Genomic DNA, 20,904 nt, shown 5'->3' with positions numbered 1-20,904 from the left:
ATGTAAAAGGTTTTTCTGAATTGACACAGTAAATAATGTAGCCAATTGGCTCGATACACTTTTGCATTGGCCTGACTCTAACGAATGAGGAAATGGTCAAAGATTGCATTCAAACAAATAAACATTAGGTACGCAATGCACTTGACTTTGCACTTGACTTTGAATCACTGTGGGTGATTCTCCATGGATTCTCTAGAAAAATACCAGCTCCAGTATTAAACTATGAAATCATTTTCGATGAGAATGTGCTTGTGGAGCCTCATTTTTTCACAGAAATGATTCAATAGGTTTGATGAACCTTTGCTTTTAGCTCAGAATAACATGACAAAAGCAACATATTTTGATAATGTGGGTGATTCTCCATCTATTCCTAGAATACAACAATCTATACAATCTAAATAAAAAAATTGTTTTCATGGACGTTCTGCTTCTACGAGATTCATAATCAGAAAAAAAATGAAGCAATGACAATAACTTTGGCGAGTGATTCTCCAAGAATACAATACAGGACTATAGAATACTACTATCATCAATATTGAACTTTGAAATATTGTTTGTGAAAACTGTGCTTGTACAAAATTCATTCGTGATCAGGAATGATTCCATATATGTTTAACCTTGCATTTAGTCCATAATAGCAGAAGAAATGCCATGCACTTGACTTTTGTGGTTGATTTCTCAAGAATTCCCCATAGTATCACTATTACCAGTATTGAACTCTGAATTTTTTTTCGTGAAAACTGTGCTTGTACAAAATTCATTCGTGATCAGTAATGATTCTTTATATGTTGACCATTGAATTCAGTCCATCATAAAAGGAGAAATGCCATGCACTTGAATTTTGTGGTTGATTAGTCAAGAGTTCCCCATAGTAACACTATTACTAATTTTGGACTTTGAAATTTAATTTTCGTGAAAACTGTGCTTGTACAAAATTCATTCGTGATCAGGAATGATTCTTCATATGTTGACCATTGGATTCAATCCATAATAACAGAAGAAATGCCATGCACTTGACTTTTATGGTAGATTTTTCAAGAATTCCCCATAGTATCACTATTACTAATATAGAACTTTGACATTTTTTTCGTGAAAACTGTGCTTGTACAAAATTCATTCGTGATCAGTAATGATTCTTTATATGTTGACCATTGCATTCAGTCCATAATAACAGAAGAAATGCAATGCACTTTACTTTTGTATTCGATTATTCAAGAATTCCCCAAAGTATCACTATTACTAATATTGAACATTGAAATTTTCGTTTTCGTGAAAAATGTGCTTGTACAAAATTCATTCGTGATCAGGAATGATTCTTCATAATGTTGACCATTGCATTCAATCCATAATGACAGATGAAATGTCATGCACTTGACTTTTGTGGTTGATTTTTCAAGAATTCCCCATGGTATCACTATTACCAGTATTGAAATTAGAATTTTTTTAATTCGTGAAAACTGTGCTTGTACAAAATTCATTCGTGATCAGGAATGATTCTTCATATGTTGATCATAAAAACATTTTTTAGGATCCCCCTAAGAACAGAACTTTATTTCTAAGAAATATTATTGATAATTCATGAACCTTCACATTTATTTATAACAATAACATATAGTTTGTACAATATTCCTCATTGGCAAGAAAACTAAATATTATTCTGAAGCTATACTATTAATATTTATGATAATTATTATCCATACTCTTTTAAAGTAGTACTATCGCATATAATACTATAATAATATTTATCATGTTTATGTAAAGTGTGCGAATGCTTATAATTTTTAAAGGTAAATGACATTATAACAACACGGAACTGATTATTATACTGTACTGTATTGACAATATTAATATTCTATTAAAACAAAAAATCTGGTGTGGCGCACTCACACAACTTTCCTTGCCGTTATGAAAATTGATCAACTGACGCCAGTGTTCCCGCACATATCAAATCTACTATTGTAAGATCTGAGACAGCTGGTGACAGGACAATAGCGCTGCAGACACTCGAAGTCTGCTATCTCTTCATAGTGAATGATTTAATAGAATAAACAGTTGCCAACAGTTTGCAATTGAATAATCTTATATTCTCTAATTTCGAGCTTATTTTCAATTTCAGGTAAAAATGTTACTGAACATAAATTGTGGAGATTTTCATGCTGAAACTTTTCCACTTAATTTTTTTAGTTTGAATTGTATTTGAAGACTGATAATAATTGAGAATCTAAAATCAAACTTTGCATAGATGGGGCGGTGCTCCTGAAATTTTTAAAGATATAGGACTTGTGGCAGTTGATAGAGCTTATCAATGACTTTTCAAGGTATCAATTTAATCAAAATGGTTGGAGCCGTTTTCGAGAAAATCGCGAAAAACCCTGAGGTTTTTGACAACATTTACGCCATTTTAGCCGCCATTTTGAATTCAATTTTATCAAAATTTCTTATTGTCAGATCCTCATGGTATAAGAATAATAAAATTATCTGCAAACTCCTCAACATCTGAAGATATTAAGATTCATATAGATTATAATTGTGTAATTAGTGTTGACTAATGGTCAACACTAATTAGAAAAATACAAATGTAGTTGAAATATTCATTACTGCAAGATTTTTGTGATCTTGGAATAATCAACATAGTTTATTAAATCATGTTATTGTGGAAAATCCTATTTAGCCGAGTCTAGACGAGTCTATAATCTTCTATCATTTACATGATGAGTAAATTGATCAAACAAGAACTTTGTCGTCGCCCCTACAATCTTAAAAATCATCGTAAGATCAGCCCAAACTGGTTTCGTAAACCTCGGGGTCAATATCCAGAATAACTGAACTTTGTTTGAAAAAATTATTATGTGGATCATCAAGTATTTATTATCAGCAGAAAAATTCGTGCTGAACCAAGCAGTAGAATACTGCCAATGGTCTAAACTTGTACACACAAGTTCTTGTCAGTAATCTTTTGTCTGGATGGAGCTTCATATACGAATGATATCCTAATACATTATAAGGGAAAAAATTAAAAATTATTTCACTACTTAGAATAAAATTAAAACTCATCTTTTCTTGAAGTAGTAAGATTAAATACTAATAATACCGACTATTTGGAAATGTTCTACGTTGTATAGGAAATGAATTAAAGAGAGAATATCACAGCACTGACAAAGCTAAAATCTAGATAACCTTCAGGGTAGTTGGTGAAGTCTTCGAAGCGAAAGGAAACCAGCTTGCTGGAGGCGGTGGAGGAGAGCTGACTGAGCGGATACTGACCGGGCGACAGCTCAAAGGCGACGGTGTAGTTGCGGTTGGGGGAGAACCAGACGGCGCGGTCAAGGCGCACTAGCTGCGCGGCGTTGAATTCGGCGCGCGCCTGGTGCACGGTGTTGCACAGCTCGTTGCCGTCTGAGTCGGTGATGCGCACAGACAGCCGCTCGTCGTAGCGCTCCGTGTTGCCGCGCCACACACAGAAGTCGGCCAGGCTCGGAATGCGCGTGAACACCTCGAAGCCACACACGAGCACGTGCGAGTCGACGGCCATGACACGTGTGCAGACGGTGCCACCATACGTCCACGTCTTGCGTTTGGTGAGGATGACCCGCGAGCAGCGACCGTCGCCGACCGAGGCACGCGACCGGGCCTCCCTGACCCGGCCCAATCCCCTTGGCAACACCGCGCCCGGTCGCCGCTCCACACACGCCTGCAACTCGTTGATCTCATCCCCACTGAACACGCCCGACGCCTTCACCACTCCCGCCACCTCCTCCGACGAGAACGTCAGGAACCTAACCTTCTCCATGACTCCAGCGTCGTCGAGTGCCTTGCGCACATTGCTACCGGACACCTCGACGCCGGCCTTCTCGCACTCAGTTCGTGCCCACTTCACTACAAACGTCCAAAGCTCGCTTTCAGACATCTTGCTCGAGTCCTGATCGAGCAGCCGAGCCAGTGTTGACGCACTCAGGTGCTCGTACGGCGATGACCATGCCTCTGGAGAGTATTGGCTCATCACCTGTTCAACATCAACTCAATCAGTTTTTCACCATCATCCATACAATAATAGGTCATTTATCAACATCTAATGACCAAAATACAATTATAAAAATAAACAAATGTCAATCCTGAGTTGAAGATGAAAACGTGTTATTTTTAGTTCAAGTTCTATATGTTGATTGGAATCTTATTGTGTATTTTTAATTTATCTATTATTTATAATTCATTGTATTGTTTTCAATTCGATAAAATAAATTTGAATTTGGAAAACAATCTTATTTTGTACAATATACGTCATCTAAGTTCGGGCTGGTTCAAGACTGGTGATCAAATCAAATCATCATTTTTATATTCTATTTGTATAATTTTTATCGGACGTAAAAAATTCTAGGTACAATTCAAGCAGAACGGACGTAGAACAAAGAATGGTACGGACTTTTGTCCCTTCCACGTTTATCCTATGTAAACAGTTGGTCCAGAGTTCACAGGAGACGTGGCGCGGGCGGTTGCTTTCTCTTTTCCGTCTCTCGTGGCGTATAAGAACGGGCAGGCCATTTGTTTGAAATGAGAATGGATAAAAACCTGTTGAATGGGATAGAAGATAACCTGAATATAATATTATTATTGTATATATATAATATATTATTATTAACCTGAATATTATTGAAATGTCATTTTTATTCCACTCCATGCCATGTCTTTGCCCGACGTCCGTTCTGTACGTATTGGGCCTAGCATAACATTTGAAAAGCAATCAAAGAACACCTAGAATCAATAAAATGTCACTACAGTGAGGTCCACGTTATAATGGCAGTGCTTGACTAGCAATTGTATTGCTATTCTTGTCTATCATTCAATAAAACGGATAGCGCTATCTCTTTCTCGCTTTGCTCTGATGACAGATCGATTTTTAACACTGTAGAAATATAATTAACAAAATATATATTTAATCTTGATTATGAAAATATTATTATGAAATCATTGGTAAATATAATTTCTTGCTTGATAAAATATAATTGATTATTTTAAACGAGAATGAACAGTTAATATTACATCAATAAACTGGTATCAGTTACCCTTCATAGAAGGCAATGACAAGACAGAGGATCGGCAAAGTTATTCTCCAATCTTTCTCCACTGCCATTATAACGTGGACCTCACTATACCAAACAAAGAGAATCCAGTTCGCTGGGTGAGAGTATCAGTACATATTATTAAGCGAGCCACAATCCAAATTGCCAAGAATAATTCTGTATCACGTCGCTGCAGATATAACTGCTGCTGAATTGGCAAACGATGTGTTTGAGAGAAATCTCGAGTCATCATCATTGAGTACGGAAAATTTCTTGAAAAACTTTAGGCCGATTTTTAAAAGAGGACCGAAAAACAAAAACACCGTGCACTGGTGAATTAAGAAAATAATTTATTAACAGATCGCGGATTGGTATTGATTGGAGGGTGTGCCGAGTTGATAGATAGATAGATAGATACATATATATTACGTCTGGTTGGCCTCAACGGCGTCAGACAAGTCTATGTCAGTTGGAGACTATGTTGCCGTCTCTCGTTGCTTCAAGTGCCAAAAAATTGGATATATCAGTAAGCATTGCACTCAAGCACAAAACACCTGTGCTCACTGTTCCACTACAGGACATGATGTTAAAGAGTGCCCTAATAGAGACAAAAAGCCCTCATGTTTAAATTGCCGCAATGATAAAAAAGCTTTCGATCACAAAGTAGGTGACAGAGAGTGCCCTTCCTATCAAAAAGCGTTACAACAAATAATTGATAGAACTGATTATGGAATCTGAAAGAAAAATATTCAATATACTGAGGGTAAATAAAAATAATAGTGATAGTAAAATCAAGCAATCAACCCAACACAAAATGATTACTTTAAATTCCATCCTTAACAAAATTGATAGTTTCTACGTAAAAACTAATACTGATAAAAGTAAGATAAGTCTGGTTTATAATTTTGGTGAGAGGGTTGATGTTATATCTTTTATAAAAATAGGAAATAGTATTAAAACATCCAAAGGACTCTCTCTGCTTAGAAATGAAAAATATTTCTCTCTTGAAGAATGGAATCACCTGAATGTGTTACGAGATTCTATTTGTATAAGAGTTTTGTTTTCTGATAAAAACATTCCTATTTTCATATTAAATGATGGTGAAAATGGGGTACTTATTGATCTTTTGAATAGAATAAATGATTGGAGTAAATTCAATTACCCTTTGATTATAGGAATTGATTCTTTTAACAATCTTGGTGAAACTTATTTTGAGATTCCTGCCACTGAACTCTTGAGTACTGTCTTAGGAGCTAGAGATTTGAAGTTTATTTTTTATTATCAAGGTTATTGTGAAATTAATTTTCTTAATATACCTAAGCTATCTGATAGTCCGGGAGTTGAGTACACTGTAGGATTCTTTGAAGGTAATAATAAACGTGAAGCATTCATAAACTCTATGATTGAATTACGGACCCTACTTCAAAACACTGATAACGAAAATGCTAAAATATATAAAAATATTCTTCTTAGGATCACGTATAGAAACATGTCAATATCAGGTGATGAACTAATAAGCGTCCTGAATAACAATATGAACATCTATGATAATAATTTGAAAAGATTCCTATTCAAAACAAACTCTAAATACCGAATGGGATATTGCTTGGAGCAGGGTGGAAGTTACGTAGAATTTCAAGAGGATACTTTAAAATTCTCTACTAAAGAACGATATGTTTTAGTCACACGTAATACTACTACACTTATGCTGAATAGCGAATTAATAAAAACTATAAATAGAATAACTCTTCATGAGTGTAAACTTCCTAAAATAAAGTGGTATGACGGTGTTCCCGGCTGTGGTAAATCTTATTTTATAGTCTCGCATCATGAGTCTGGCAAGGATCTAATACTCACTCAAACACGGGCAGGTATTAAAGCAATCCGTGAAACTGTCATTGAAAGGTATGGTCGAAAACAATGTAATGCTTGATTACAGGACAGTTGACTCATATATAATAAATATCATAATCAGAATAAAACATACGATAGAGTTTTTATTGATGAAGCTCTACTTATGCATGCGGGTTACATCGGTTTTATTGCTAACTTGAGTAAGGCCTCAGAAATAATTGAAGTCGGTGACGCAAACCAAATACCCTATATTGAGAGAAGTAATTATGCCACAAGATGGCATAACATTTCAGAATTCTGCGAACCTTTTACAAAGCAAACGGTAACTCGTAGATGTCCTATCGATGTTTGTTTTGTCCTTTCCACTGTCTATGAAAATATTACGACGCTTAATGAAAGAGCTATCTCAATTCTGCCTACTTACAGAAATGGGGAATACCATCTGATACAACCCGACACTTTGATATTAACATTCACCCAAGAGGAAAAACTTATGGTGGGTGATACTATAAAGTGGAGAGAGGATGTTGCACTTCACACAATCCATGAAGCACAAGGGCTAACTCATAAAAATGTTATTCTAATCAGAACTAAGTACAAGGAGAATGAAATCTAAAACAGCATGCCCCATGCGATTGTCGCTTTGTCTAGACACAATGAAACTTTCAGGTATTTAACAACCAGTCTAGTAGATGATGCTGAGGACAAACTAATTAAGAAACATAAATTCATAGATAGTGAGGGGCTTGTTAAATGGAACAAGGAAAAGAGAAGTGGACCTGATGATATAAGTTATGAGTGACACTGAAGAATTTCTGAATATTTTAGAAACAGAAAATAAAACAGATGTAATCGACGATTATTTGAACTATCACTTTCTCGAGGACAGAAATAAAGATGCTGAGTGTTTCAATATTATGTCTATGAATATACGTAGTTTGAATGCTAATTTCGATCAGTTTATTTGCTGCCTCAATGAATTGAAAACTGATATTCACATTATAATATTAACGGAGACCTGGTTGACTGCAGATATGCCGTTCATTTTCAACATTCCTGGATATACGGCAATAAATAAGTACACTAAACAGAATAAATGTGATGGTTTATGCATGTACATAAAAGATTGTATAAGATTCAATGAAGTTTCACTCGATATTACTGATGCCAATGTAGTTAGTGCTGACTTAAGAATTGATGATTTTATTGTGAAGGTGATTGGGGTTTATAGATCACCAAGTAATCAAAATATTGATAATTTTCTTGATAGTCTGAGTAATGAAATCAGTAAAATTCCTAATGGAATAAATGTATGTGTGGCGGGAGACATGAATATAAATACACATTCAACTAGTGTTCCTGTTCAAGATTATCTGCATATTTTCAATAGGAATGGCTATAAGTCTTACATAACTGGTGATACCAGAGTAACAACCACAACAAATTCTTGCATTGACCACATTTTTTTAAAAATTCAGGCAACCATTCTATGTCCATTAAAGGAGCTATATTTAGGACAACCATAACTGACCACTACGCGGTTGTACTGAACTTGGTGAAGGTCCTTTTCATACTCTATGTAAATGACTTTTTAAATTTAAGACTTCTAAACTCAACTGTGATATCCTTTGCAGATGATACTGCAGCTATTTTTCACGGTAATTCATGGGATGAAGTTCATACCATAGCTGAAAATAATATGCTTTTAATTAAGAAGTGGTTAGATAAGAATACCTTAAGTTTAAATATTGAAAAAACGAATTACATAACTTTCTCTGCAAATAGAGTAGGGCAGAATCAAGATTTGAGACTCCATTCTCAGTGCAATTTAAACTTGGGTAATTGTGATTGTCCCACCATTAAAAAAGTCAATAATACTAAGTACTTGGGAATCATAATTGATGAAAACCTTAAATGGGATGCTCATATTAAATACATATGTAGAAAAATTAGATATTTATCTTTTAAATTTTACCAAGTTAACAGAATTCTTAATAAGAACCACCTGAAAATGATGTATCATGCTCTAGTCAAGTCAATTCTGCAGTATGACATAGTTGTTTGGGGAGGCTGTTTCAACTGTCATATTGCTGAATTATTTGTAGCACAAAAACTGATAATTAAAACTATATTAAGCAAACCCAGGCTCTATCCAACGGATATGGTTTTTAGTGATTTTGAGGTCATGACTATACGTCAATTATACATAAAAACCGTAATTGAGTACTTAATAAAATATAGATCCGGTTTTCCTTTCACAATAAACTCTACACTTAATTATTATAATCTAAGGGCCACTGCTAACAAATATGTAACCTATAACACTAATATTGAATGTATAAGGAGGCAGTTAATTTACATAGGTACTAAAATAATGAACCTCATTCCAAATCACTTTCTCATGGACAATAAGATCAGCGGAAAAATTAAACTGGATATAAAAAACTGGACATACAGTAATTTCTACTTCCATTTAGATAATATATGACTCGAGATTTCTGCTCCAGCATTGTTTTTTCATTTTTCAGTGGACTCGCTTACCTTTATTTTGAGTACCTATTCCTCTGTTTTCTTCCTTCCCCCCATTTCTCCCTTACATTTTTCCCTTATTACTTCTCTTCTCTTCTTTGCCTGCCTATTACATGGGAAACCATAGTTGGCTAGGTATCTTCCTCTCTTTTTTTTCTCTTCTCCAACACACCCAACCACAAAGCCCATGGTTTTTTATATTTGTAACATTTTATTGTGTTTTATTTGTTTCATAACTCTTTGTAATTTTGTTTTGTCTTGTTTTGTGTGTATTTAATAATAAAAAATAAATTGATTAAGTATAATTCTAATAATTGGGACGAGGAAGCTTTGTTAATATGGAAGAAAAATGTCAAAGGTGTTTTATCGATTATTATAATGTCTGGGCGTGAGTAAAAAAGTATGTGAATAAAGTGGATCCATGCTCAGAATAAATTGTCATTCAAAGACTTCATTGATTTTCTAGCCAAAAAGTGTTTACCATTGTTGCCATTCAATGGCTCTGAACGATCAACCTGAAATATGCTAAATTAACAACATTTAGCAAGTTATCAAGCAAGTATTTTAGCAATATTCAACACTAGCAGGGTAGCAGGTAACCCGTGCTTCGCAAGAGTTTGATTAAACACTTGTCAAACTGAAATATTGAAGAATTTAAAATATACCTATAACCATCCTCGGTAGATCAATATTCTACAGGATGTTCTGAAAAAGGTACCCATAAATCAGGGCGTGATTCCTCACATCAACAGAAAACAAGTTCTAATTAGCATTGGTCCGAAAATGCGTAGTTACCAAGTTATACAGGGTGGAAGATTTCGTCTAAATTTCTATGCCCTTGCCGAAACGAAGCCCTACGGGTTCGCTGTTGGCTGTTAATTGAGATGTACAATTTAGCGTACTTTATGTAAAATGAGCTGAAAAATTGAATAACACCGTTTCCAGAACTTTGGCTAGAGTAATTTTTAAGATATGTGACGAAATACGCGAAACTTGGTCCCTAAAAACCAAGTTCCTTTAAGGTTTGAAGCAGATTTACTATGTTAAATGTACAATAAACACAAAATACTTTTTTACAGAATTTGTAGAAAATTTAATTTTGAAGAGAAGATGTATAATAAGTCTATAATAAACAAACGCAACCTTAAAAAAATAATCCTTAATGACATACAAAACGCATGAAAAATATACAAAATCTGTTAAGCTCTATATTCATGCGATTTGTATGTAATTAAGGATTATTTTTTAAGGGTTCCGTTTGTCTATTATAGACTTATTCTACATCTTTCTCTTCAAAATTAAATTTTCTACAAATTCTGTAAAAAAATATTTTGTGTTTATTGTACATTTAACATAGTAAATCTGCTTCAAACCTTAAAGGAACTTGATTTTTAGGGACCAAGTTTCGCGTATTTCGTCACATATCTTAAAAATTACTGTAGCTAAAGTTCTGGAAACGGTGTTATTCAATTTCTCAGTTCATTTTACATAAATTGCTAAATTTTACATCTTAATTAACAGCCAGTACCCGTAGGGCTTCGTTTCGGCAGGGGAACAGAAATTCAGATAAAATCTTCCACCCTGTATAACTTGGTAACCAAGCATTTTCGGACCTATGTTAATTAGAACTTTTTTCTTCTTTTGATGAGAGGAATCACGCCATGACTTATGAGCACCCTTTTTCAGAACACCATGTATATGCAAAATCACAAGTTAAACAGTCCAGCAGTTTAGACGAGATGATGCGTCATTTGTGAATTTCCTATCCCGTACATGTATAAGCTAATTCTTTCCTTTATTATATTATAGATTAACTCACTATTTACAGTTATTAATTACCTTGATGCAAGGCTTCAATATTTCCTCTTCATCGAGAGATTCGGCCACGTAGAGCACATCCCATACATTGTTGACTTGCGTGTGCTCCACTATGTAGTCTACACAGGAACGAGCTAAGTGAGGAATCATATACTTTTTCGTCGCATATAACAGACATCCGGCTTCTATCACATTGTTGAATTTAATTGTATCACAGTAAACGTACCTGGACAGAGTAAAACATGCATTCGTCTTTAAACATCATTCACAAATAAATTTCAACACTATTTTTTTTTAACTGAAGTTTTGATAGAAAAAACTCAAATCATATTCATTACAATCGATTGTGATCGTATTGTTGAAATTTAGACACGTAATGTAATTTTACAAGCAATCAATTTTGTTTTTTTTTTTTTTTGAACCAGTACAATCTTAAAATGGTGCTGGAAGGCAAACCCGGAGGAAAAAGACTACAAGGAAGACCAAGAAAGCGGTGGGTTGACGATGTGGAAGAGGATTTGCGAAGCCTGGGTGTAAGAAGATGGAGAAGAACAGCAGAATGTTGAGAGGGGTGGAAGGATGTGGTTGTGAAGGCTAAGGCTCTACATGGGCTGTAGTGCCAATAATGATGATGGCAATCTTACAGAGGTGACAGGCTTCAATACTCAATTGATGGATATTCAAATAGATTTTGTAACATAGATATGGCAGGATGACAGTCTTTTGTTTTCTTATTGGTTTAGTAACCTACTAATTCTTCTCTAGCATCGTATCACATTATTGTAATTTCAAAATAATGCAATGAGCCGAAGTTACTCTCAAGTCAATAGTCAAGTTATATTATTACCTTAGTAACATCTTAAATGTTGAAGGGTCCATATCAGGCACTCTAATAACATCATTAACTTCGGCAAGAGGTCCATAAAACAGTGCTTCGAATACTGGCGAACTGGCAGCAAGAATTAGTTTGTGACATTTGATTACCTGTAAAATAGTCATAATTTAAATATTTGACAATTTGAAAAATGTTATGTAAATTTGGCAATTTTTTAAATTGACAAATATATATAGGCCTATTGATAAATACATATTATATATGACATATTATATATTATGATATTATATTATTATATATTATTATTATTACATATTATGACATATTATATATACAATATTGACAAATACATATATTAATGACTGTTTTTTTAATGAATGGATAGATGGCTCGCTACTTGACTTTGAATAAAGTCAAGATAACATTATTTTCTTTTGATAACCATTACAAACTTTGGTTAGTTCTAGTCTAATTCAAAAATAGTAATAATTTAAGATTTTTAAAATTCTAACTAGTCAAGACGTTTTTACCAATATGACTTATATAGTCTCGAATATTTTCATAGTCCTGTATACTTAATAAATTATTGTAATGTGTATGCATTTAATAATAAGAATTCTTCATCTATCTAGTCTATCTCTTCATTTTAAAATAGAATAAGCTACTGATCTTAAGGTAATGAGATAAGGTAGCCTATTTATTTATAAGAAAAACCTAGTTGATACTTTGCTAGTGTATTATGCAAAAAAAACATAAGTAAGTTGTCAACGTGAAACGTTCACGTTATTTATTTTTATCACATATTCTCATGAACAAGTGATCCAGCCTTTCTTTGAAAATTATATAAAAATTTATTACTGTTTGACAATAATATTTTTTTCATTAATTCAGCCGTGAATCTTGTATAGTAAATTATATACAAAGTCAGAAAACTGGTTTTTATAGACTGGATGAAAAGGAAATCTGATCGTTGTTATTGAATGTTCAAATACGTAAAAAGCATGAAGCAAGCAACTGACTGATTCAGGCTTAGCCGTGCTAAATCAACTACAAAACATCTTTACTGACATACTGAAAACTAGAGCAACAAGGTCGAATAGTATACCAGGTCAAGGTCAAGGTTTGCATCACACTTTATAACCTATCACAACATAAACTACTCAAACTATCCACGTGTCTAGATGAAAACTGAAAAATGAATATAATTTTTTTCCGTTAAGGAAAACTAATAGAATTTGTTCTTCTAAGAAGTAGAGAAGTCTGATAAGGAAATAAATTCAATAACGAAATTTATAATTTAATTTTATAACTTGTTTGAAGACAATTTTTATCATACTTTTTTTAATGCAACCTATCTGGTTTTTCAGTCTTAATAAGAAATAAAGTATTGGAGTCTATTATTCTTTCAAAAAAGAACATAAAAATCTGGTGTGGCGCACTCACACTTTCCTTGCCGTTATGAAAATTGATCACCTGACGCTACGGTAGTGTTCCCGCGCATCTCAAGTCTACTATTCAAAGATTAGAGCCAGCTGGTGACAGGGTAATAACGCTGGAGACATACGAGGTCTGCTATCTCTTGTTAGTGAATGATTTAATAGAATCAACAGTTTGCAATTGAAATAATAACATTTTCTCAAATTTCGAACTTATTTTAAATTTTAGGTGAAATTGTTACTGAACATTAATATTGTAGAGATTCTCATGCTCAATCTATTCCACTCGAAATTTTTTGTTTAAATTGTATCTGAAGCTTGATAATTAAGAATCTAAAATCAAAGTCATACAATGAAAGTCATGAAATTGAATAAAGTCATGCAATGAAAGTTAAATTACAGTCAATACTTTGTTGACTTTGTTTACCTGATTTACAGACATTTATAAGTATGTAAAAAATCTGGTGTGGCGCACTCACACAACTTTCCTTGCCGTTATGAAAATTGATCACCTAGACGCGCATCTCAAGTCTACTTATAAACAAAGATCTGAGCCAGCTGGTGACAGGACAATAACGCTGGAGACATACGAGGTCTGCTATCTCTTCATAGTGAATGATTGAATAGAATCAACAGTTACCAACAGTTTGCAATTGAAATAATAACATTTTCTCAAATTTCGAGCTTATTTCAAATTTTAGGTGAAATTGTTACTGAACATTAATTGTAGAGATTTCAATGCTCAATCTTTTCCAGTTGGATTCTTTTTTTTTTGATTGTATCTGAAGCCTGATAATTGGGAATCTAAAATCAAACTTTACCTAGATGGGGCGGAGCTCCTGAAATTTTTACAGATATGAGTATTTTACAGTAATATGTAATTTTACAGTTTATATTTACAGTTTAATTTTACAGTTTATATTTTACAGTTTTATGTAATTTTTACAGTATGAATTTGATCAAAATCGTTGGAGCCATTTTCGAGAAAATCGCGAAAAACACTGTTTTTGACAACATTTTCGCCATTTTAGCCGCCATCTTGAATTGCATTTAATCGAAATTGTTTGTGTCGGATCCTTATAGGGGAAGGAACTTAAGTTCCAAATTTCAAGTCATTTCGTTAATTGGGAGATGAGATATCGTGTACACAGAGACACACACACACACACACACACACACATACAGACCAATACCCAAAAACCACTTTTTTGGACTCAGGGGACCTTGAAACGTATAGAAATTTAGAAATTGGGGTATCTTAATTTTTTTCGGAAAGCAATACTTTCCTTACCTATGGTAATAGGGCAAGGAAAGTAATGAACGTATAGAAAACAGTCATGAAATTAGGGTAGGCTACCTTATTTTTTTTTGGAAAAATGAATTGTAAAAATGAATTGTACAGATATCAAAGATGTTACATCCTTTGATAGCGGAAATAACAAAATCAGCAACTCTTTTACAAGATATATGACTAAATCATCTGATCCATTGTAAGCTTAGGCTACAGCTCGTTAATAAACAAGACAACTAAGGCATATTACTTATTGGTCGATGACAAGGCTATTAGTCAGAATCAACACGATTAGTTTATTATTTCGTTAATGGGATTGATAGTATTGTCTAGAGAAGAATGGCATTGTAGTCTCAAATTCTTAAGAGGTTCATGACATTTTGATGAGTTTTATTTTTGAAAGTGAGACTTCAAAAGAATCGAATCAGAATAAAATCACTTCACTTATATGGGCTACTTAATTCAAATAAATAAAAACAAAATAAAAAATTGAAGTACCCTTTATTAAAAACTTGAAAATATTTCAACGACTTGTTTCGACCATTGGTCATTCCAAGTTAGAATGTAAAAAATAAACAAATTGATACGAGGTACTATTGAATAAAAATACTAAGAAATTGTCAAAAACCACAGATTTAAATCTGTGAAATTGTCAGATTTCATGTAATCTGTGAAATTGTCAGATTTAAATCTGTGGTTTTTGACAATTTCTTAGTATTTTTATTTAATATGAATACTTACCACAATATCAACTTCTCAACTACACAAAAAGAGAAATTGATACTAGATAATATGAACATGATACTAGGTATATGCTTATTTTCATAAGATTAATTTATTTATTATTCATTATTTAATTTTAATCATATTTACTTTTAATTTTATCAAAAATAGGATTATTCAAGTCGAATTAAATTATATTTATTAAATTTTTCCTATTTAACTTTGCAGTTTTATAGATAAAAAATTCTTCTTTTACATACTTTATTACTTTCGTTACCAAAGCTTAATATTTTCATATTAGAATTTATATCGATATAACTATGATTAGTTTCAATTAAATGTTCAGCAAACGCCGATTTTTTTAATAATTGTTCTTGTTGTATTTTTTATTAGAAATCTTCCTTAATAGTTCAAAATTATTATTTGTTGTTTTGTATCCTAAATAAAATGTATTTTTTACTTTCCTTGCCCTACTACCATAGGTAAGGAAAGTATTGCTTTCCAAAATAAATTAAGGTACCCCAATTTCAAGTTTTCTATACGTTTCAAGGTCCCCTGAGTCCAAAAACATGATTTTTGGGTATTGGGTATTGGGTATTGGTCTGTGTGTGTGTATATGTGTGTGTGTGTGTATGTGTGTGTGTGTGTGTGTGTGTGTGTGTGTATGTGTGTGTGTGTGTATGTCTGTGAACACGATAACTCCATTCCTAATTAACCGATTGACTTAAAATTTTAAACTTAAGGTCCTTATACCCTGAGGACCCGACAATAAGAAATTCAATAAAATTAAATTCAAGATGGCGGAAAAAATGGCAAATAATTACTAAAAACCATGTTTTTCACGTTTTTCTCGAAAATGGCTCTAACGATTTTCTTCAAATTCATACCATGGATAGCTATTTATAAGCCCTATCAACTGGCATAAGTCTCATTTCAGGGAAAATTTCAGGAGCTCCGTAATATTCTTGAGAAAAATGGCGGATAATGACTAAAAAGCCATGTTTTTCACGTTTTTCTCGAAAACGGCTCCAACGATTTTCTTCAAATTCATATCATGGATAGCTATTCATAAGCCCTATCAACTGGCATGAGTCTCATTTCTGGGAAAATTTCAGGAGCTCCGTAATATTCTTGAGAAAAATGGCGGATAATGACTAAAAAGCCATGTTTTTCACGGTTTTCTCGAAAACGGCTCCAACGATTTTCTTCAAATTCATACCATGGATAGCTATTTATAAGCCCTATCAACTGACATGAGTCTTATGTATGAGAAAATTGCAGGAGCTCCGTAATATTCTTGAGAAAAATGACGGTTACTAAAAAACCATTTTTTTCACGATTTTCTCAAAAGCGGCTCTAACGATTTTTTTGAAATCCATACCCTGTATAGTTATTTATTAGCTCTATCAACTGACATGAGTCTTTTTCCTGGGGTACTAATGAGGGGTCCACCCAATCCTTGAGAAATGGACTTTGTAACCTCCTTCTCTTGCATGAGGTAGGTTGGTACACGGTTTTTACTTTTTCTTCTTCCATATACCGTGGGTAGTTAGAGCAGTTTATAAAAAGAACACAGTCATAGTCAAGATATTTCATCTGTAGAACAGCTGTTTTGACGAATTTCAAAAAAAAAATCATCGAATTTCACAATTTAAAAGTACTCTGAAAACAATTGTATATACACATATACAGTAGTCTGATCGTAGTTGCAAATATGTTGCCGTCAATCGTCATTATGTTATTCCCCTAAATTATTCTCGTTTGATAATGAGGCTTATAGTTCAATGAGCAAGGAAAGTTGTGTGAGTGTGCCACACCAGATTTTTGTAAAAGTCTTCCTAATTGCTTTATTGAGATAGTGTTGTATGGAAAACAAATAATATATTCTATATTTTCTGAATTTTTATCATTTTGTGATTTATTTTGTTTATATGCGTAAGAATGATTAATATTTCTTTGTGAATTATCAATTTTATGAGTATTTAATGTTTTCCTAATAGGATATAGACCCTAATAGGACTAAGATTTTTTACTTTGAATTGACCAATCATAATAAAAGAAATATGGTGAAAGTAATATGCAAAATTGATTACTGAGTTATCTTGGTTTTTTTACCTCCACCTCAGCTTCTGTTTCTCCAACTGAAAACGAGCAATCTGTCCATTCTTGAAGTTTATATAGTTCTTTGAATCTTTCACCTAAAGATGTTTTCGTTAGTTGCCAATCCATTTTCATCATTGCCGCAATTTCACTTTTCTAAAAATAAATTGGATTTACGTTACTTTTTGTTACTGTATGTTGAAAAATTCTTTGTTTTTTAATAATCCACTGTAAAATATAGGTACCGGCACTGAACAGTACCGTACTTGTATTTGATGAATTTATTAAACACAAATTTTATTTAAAGAAATGATTTTCTTATTAATAAACCTGAAGTTTAAATAAAAGAATATAAGGGTATGATCAAATTGAATGCACCGTACGTACATGTATGAGCAAGTGAGAAAAAAGATCTGGGAAAAGCCATAGAACACTAAATAATCATAGATCAACTTACATGACATCTACAATAATTTTTGTACTTGGACCTATCGTATTAACAAAACTCTTCTGTAGAGTTCCTGAAGAAAACGTATTATAAAATTCAATTTTTTCTATATCAAATTATTTATCCAATAAAGATTAATCACCCCCTATTGCTAAATAAAATTAGGGTTTGTGTATTTACAGTCATTTTTCAATTTTTTCTGACAACAATGAACAACAATAAAATACAGTATCTTACTTACAACTATATTAATAAAATAAAATCAGAGGATTTACAACAACATTCACAAAACTGTTTATTGAAGATGCCGACTATTAATCAGAAACTTTTAACCTAACTCAATAATCAACATTTACGGAAACTAACCTTTTATTTTACGGAGAAGAGCTTCGTTGTAACAAAAAACTGAATGCGTAGTTCTAGTTAGTATTCTTTCTTTGTAATAGGAAAACTTCAGTTCATCAAAATAATAAAACAAAACTACTTTTTAGCGTCTCAAAACATAAACAACGCAAAGGCTTTGAAAAACTCAAAATGATCCTTTTATGTCCTTGAACTGCAATCGAATTTTATCAACAACTGTTCAACTCCCGGTCACAGTATACATACAGTATGGAAACTTGGCTATAATAGTACCCTGGCGCAAAAATCCGCCATCTTGTTAGAAAGCGCCGCATTGTAATAGTATTTGCGCCATGTAAAAAGCATTCTTGGTTGGATCTTAGACCAGTTATAGAATAGACACGCTGGGAAGTCTAGCCTCTGAAGCCAACATCTACTGCCAAATTCGCCCACCTTGACGTCACAACAGTGACGTCACGTATCGTATTAAAACTTTCAGATTGTGTCTATTTCAGATTCATGGTGTTTTTAGGTTATTTCTAGCTACGGGTAAAAACGATATATGTTAATTAATTATGTGTTATGTAATATCGGCTTCAAAGTTATAATGTGTTTTGAAAGTAATAAGGTACGGTAGCCTACAAAACTAATTTATTGTCATGCTGCAATGAGTTCACTTACATCATAACCAAGAATAATATAACAGTTACAAATTACAATATCTATGTGTATAAATTTCAACTTACACATGAAAAGATATTCCACTTTTTTCCTAAAAATTTCAGTGCAATTATATGCTGCGCAGGAGATTACCATTTTCATAAATAATAATTACATAAATAAATGATAATTTGCCATGTTTAACAACAATGCATTGTTTAACAACAATGTCTATACGATGCGTGCCGTCACTGTTGTGACGTCAAGGTGGGCGAATTTGGCAGTAGATGTTGGCTTCATCGACTTTTAGTATGAACCATGAATTGGCCGTGTCTATTCTATAACTGTTCTAAGGGTTGGATAGGCCTTTTATTGACAGTTTCCATTCTGTACCTATTCTGTGTCCCGGCGACTGGCGCGGAACTCACGAGCTCACTAGCGCTCTGCCACAGAATAGGTACAGAATGGAAACTGTCAATAAAATGCCTATCTAACCCAAAGACCTTAAAGATGCATAGACTCACATGCAGCGCTATATTATATAGTGTCTTACTTGGAATTGAACATGTGGAAATCGGCCATTGAGGGGTCAACCTGGAAGATTATTACAAGCCCATAAGTGGTGATTTGTTTGTGGATGGTGAATTAATCAATGATAAATATTGAATTATTTGAAATTTCAATGAATTCTGGTTACATATAAACGATGGAAACATAGCTGGTTAGATTACCAGCGATGACAAAGTTTTGTTCAGCTAGAAATTGTAGCAATACATCAAATAGAACTGTCAAGTGTCAACATTTCCTATCACATGTAACTACAAAACAAATACATTTAATAATACTTGAGACTAATTTTAATTGCTTACTTGTTATTCATTTATTATAGTTTGAAACTTTGCAACCACTCATATTTAATTTTTGCAGGTTTTGTTCAAATAAATTGATTGTAATAAGTCCCAGGTTAGTTCTTACATAGGCCTGGTAACCTATAGCCTAGGTAAGTTTACTAACACAAGTTAGTAAAAATTTATTTTTATGCATTTAATGTATGATTATTAGATATTTTCATTCTAGTTCTATCCTTTGTATACCAGTAGCAGTACTGTTTATAAAAGAATATGCTAAATTACTAAAATGGCCTAAATATTTTGGTAGCCTACTTGTTTTGTAAACAATAATTAATACAAAAAAGTCTGGGGGAGGAAGTAATATTTCTATTAGGCTAACTGATTTAGACTATCCAAAGAATCTGAAATGTGATTTATTAGGAATAAATAAATATAGTAAATAAACCTTGGAATATAATAAAATAGACCTTGATGCCTGTTTTGTGCTTGAAATATCTTGAATACTCTCACATGATTTGAAGTCTGCCTAATCATCATTCATGTTCAACTCCACTACTAGAGCTCATATTACATATCTGAATTTGACATTTTGTAAATCTTGATATTAGAAATACGAATAAAGTAATCTCATTTCGAAAAAAATGCTATATCAGGTTTATTCAATGGATATTCATACAAGCCTACTGCATTTGTATTTCTTAAATACTGTATACTCTCATCCTGTATATTTATTGAGTATAATAATGTCAAGCTATCCATTGATCTATGAGTTAATCTAGTTGAACAAGGATTGTATCATTTAAATAATGATAAAGCAATAATTTTAAAATTACATATTTTTTAAAATTGTTCAAATTATCACTTTGATTACTCTACCACATATATACATAGTTTATTGAATGTTGTAGACTACTCTAATGTATAAAGTAAAATACCTATTAATTTATTTTGGCTGTAAAT

At 32.9% G+C, this 20,904-nt stretch overlaps 1 protein-coding gene across 3 annotated transcripts; it reads right to left on the bottom strand.

Moving 5' to 3' along the window:
* Positions 1-2,486: 2,486 nt before the first annotated feature.
* Positions 2,487-18,663, bottom strand: LOC111050379 (BTB/POZ domain-containing protein 1). 3 transcript variants are annotated; one of them, XM_022336697.2, is made up of 5 exons: positions 18,333-18,663; positions 17,659-17,799; positions 12,106-12,242; positions 11,280-11,484; positions 2,487-4,003 (listed from the first exon to the last, which is right to left on the bottom strand). In XM_022336697.2, exons 2-5 carry the CDS (start codon positions 17,779-17,781, stop codon positions 3,131-3,133), a joined length of 1,338 nt encoding a protein of 445 aa, XP_022192389.1. In that variant the 5' UTR covers positions 17,782-17,799; positions 18,333-18,663; the 3' UTR covers positions 2,487-3,130. The 3 variants fall into 3 exon arrangements, with proteins under 3 accessions (XP_022192389.1, XP_022192387.1, XP_039279707.1); XM_022336695.2 differs by having other exon boundaries at positions 18,458-18,662; XM_039423773.1 differs by lacking the exon at positions 17,659-17,799 and having other exon boundaries at positions 18,458-18,662.
* Positions 18,664-20,904: the final 2,241 nt, after the last annotated feature.

Source organism: Nilaparvata lugens, chromosome 3 (genome assembly GCF_014356525.2).
Source record: "Nilaparvata lugens isolate BPH chromosome 3, ASM1435652v1, whole genome shotgun sequence".
NCBI lineage: Eukaryota > Metazoa > Arthropoda > Insecta > Hemiptera > Delphacidae > Nilaparvata > Nilaparvata lugens.
Note: the sequence above shows the minus strand (reverse complement) of the source record. Positions and strands in the feature narration are given on the sequence as shown.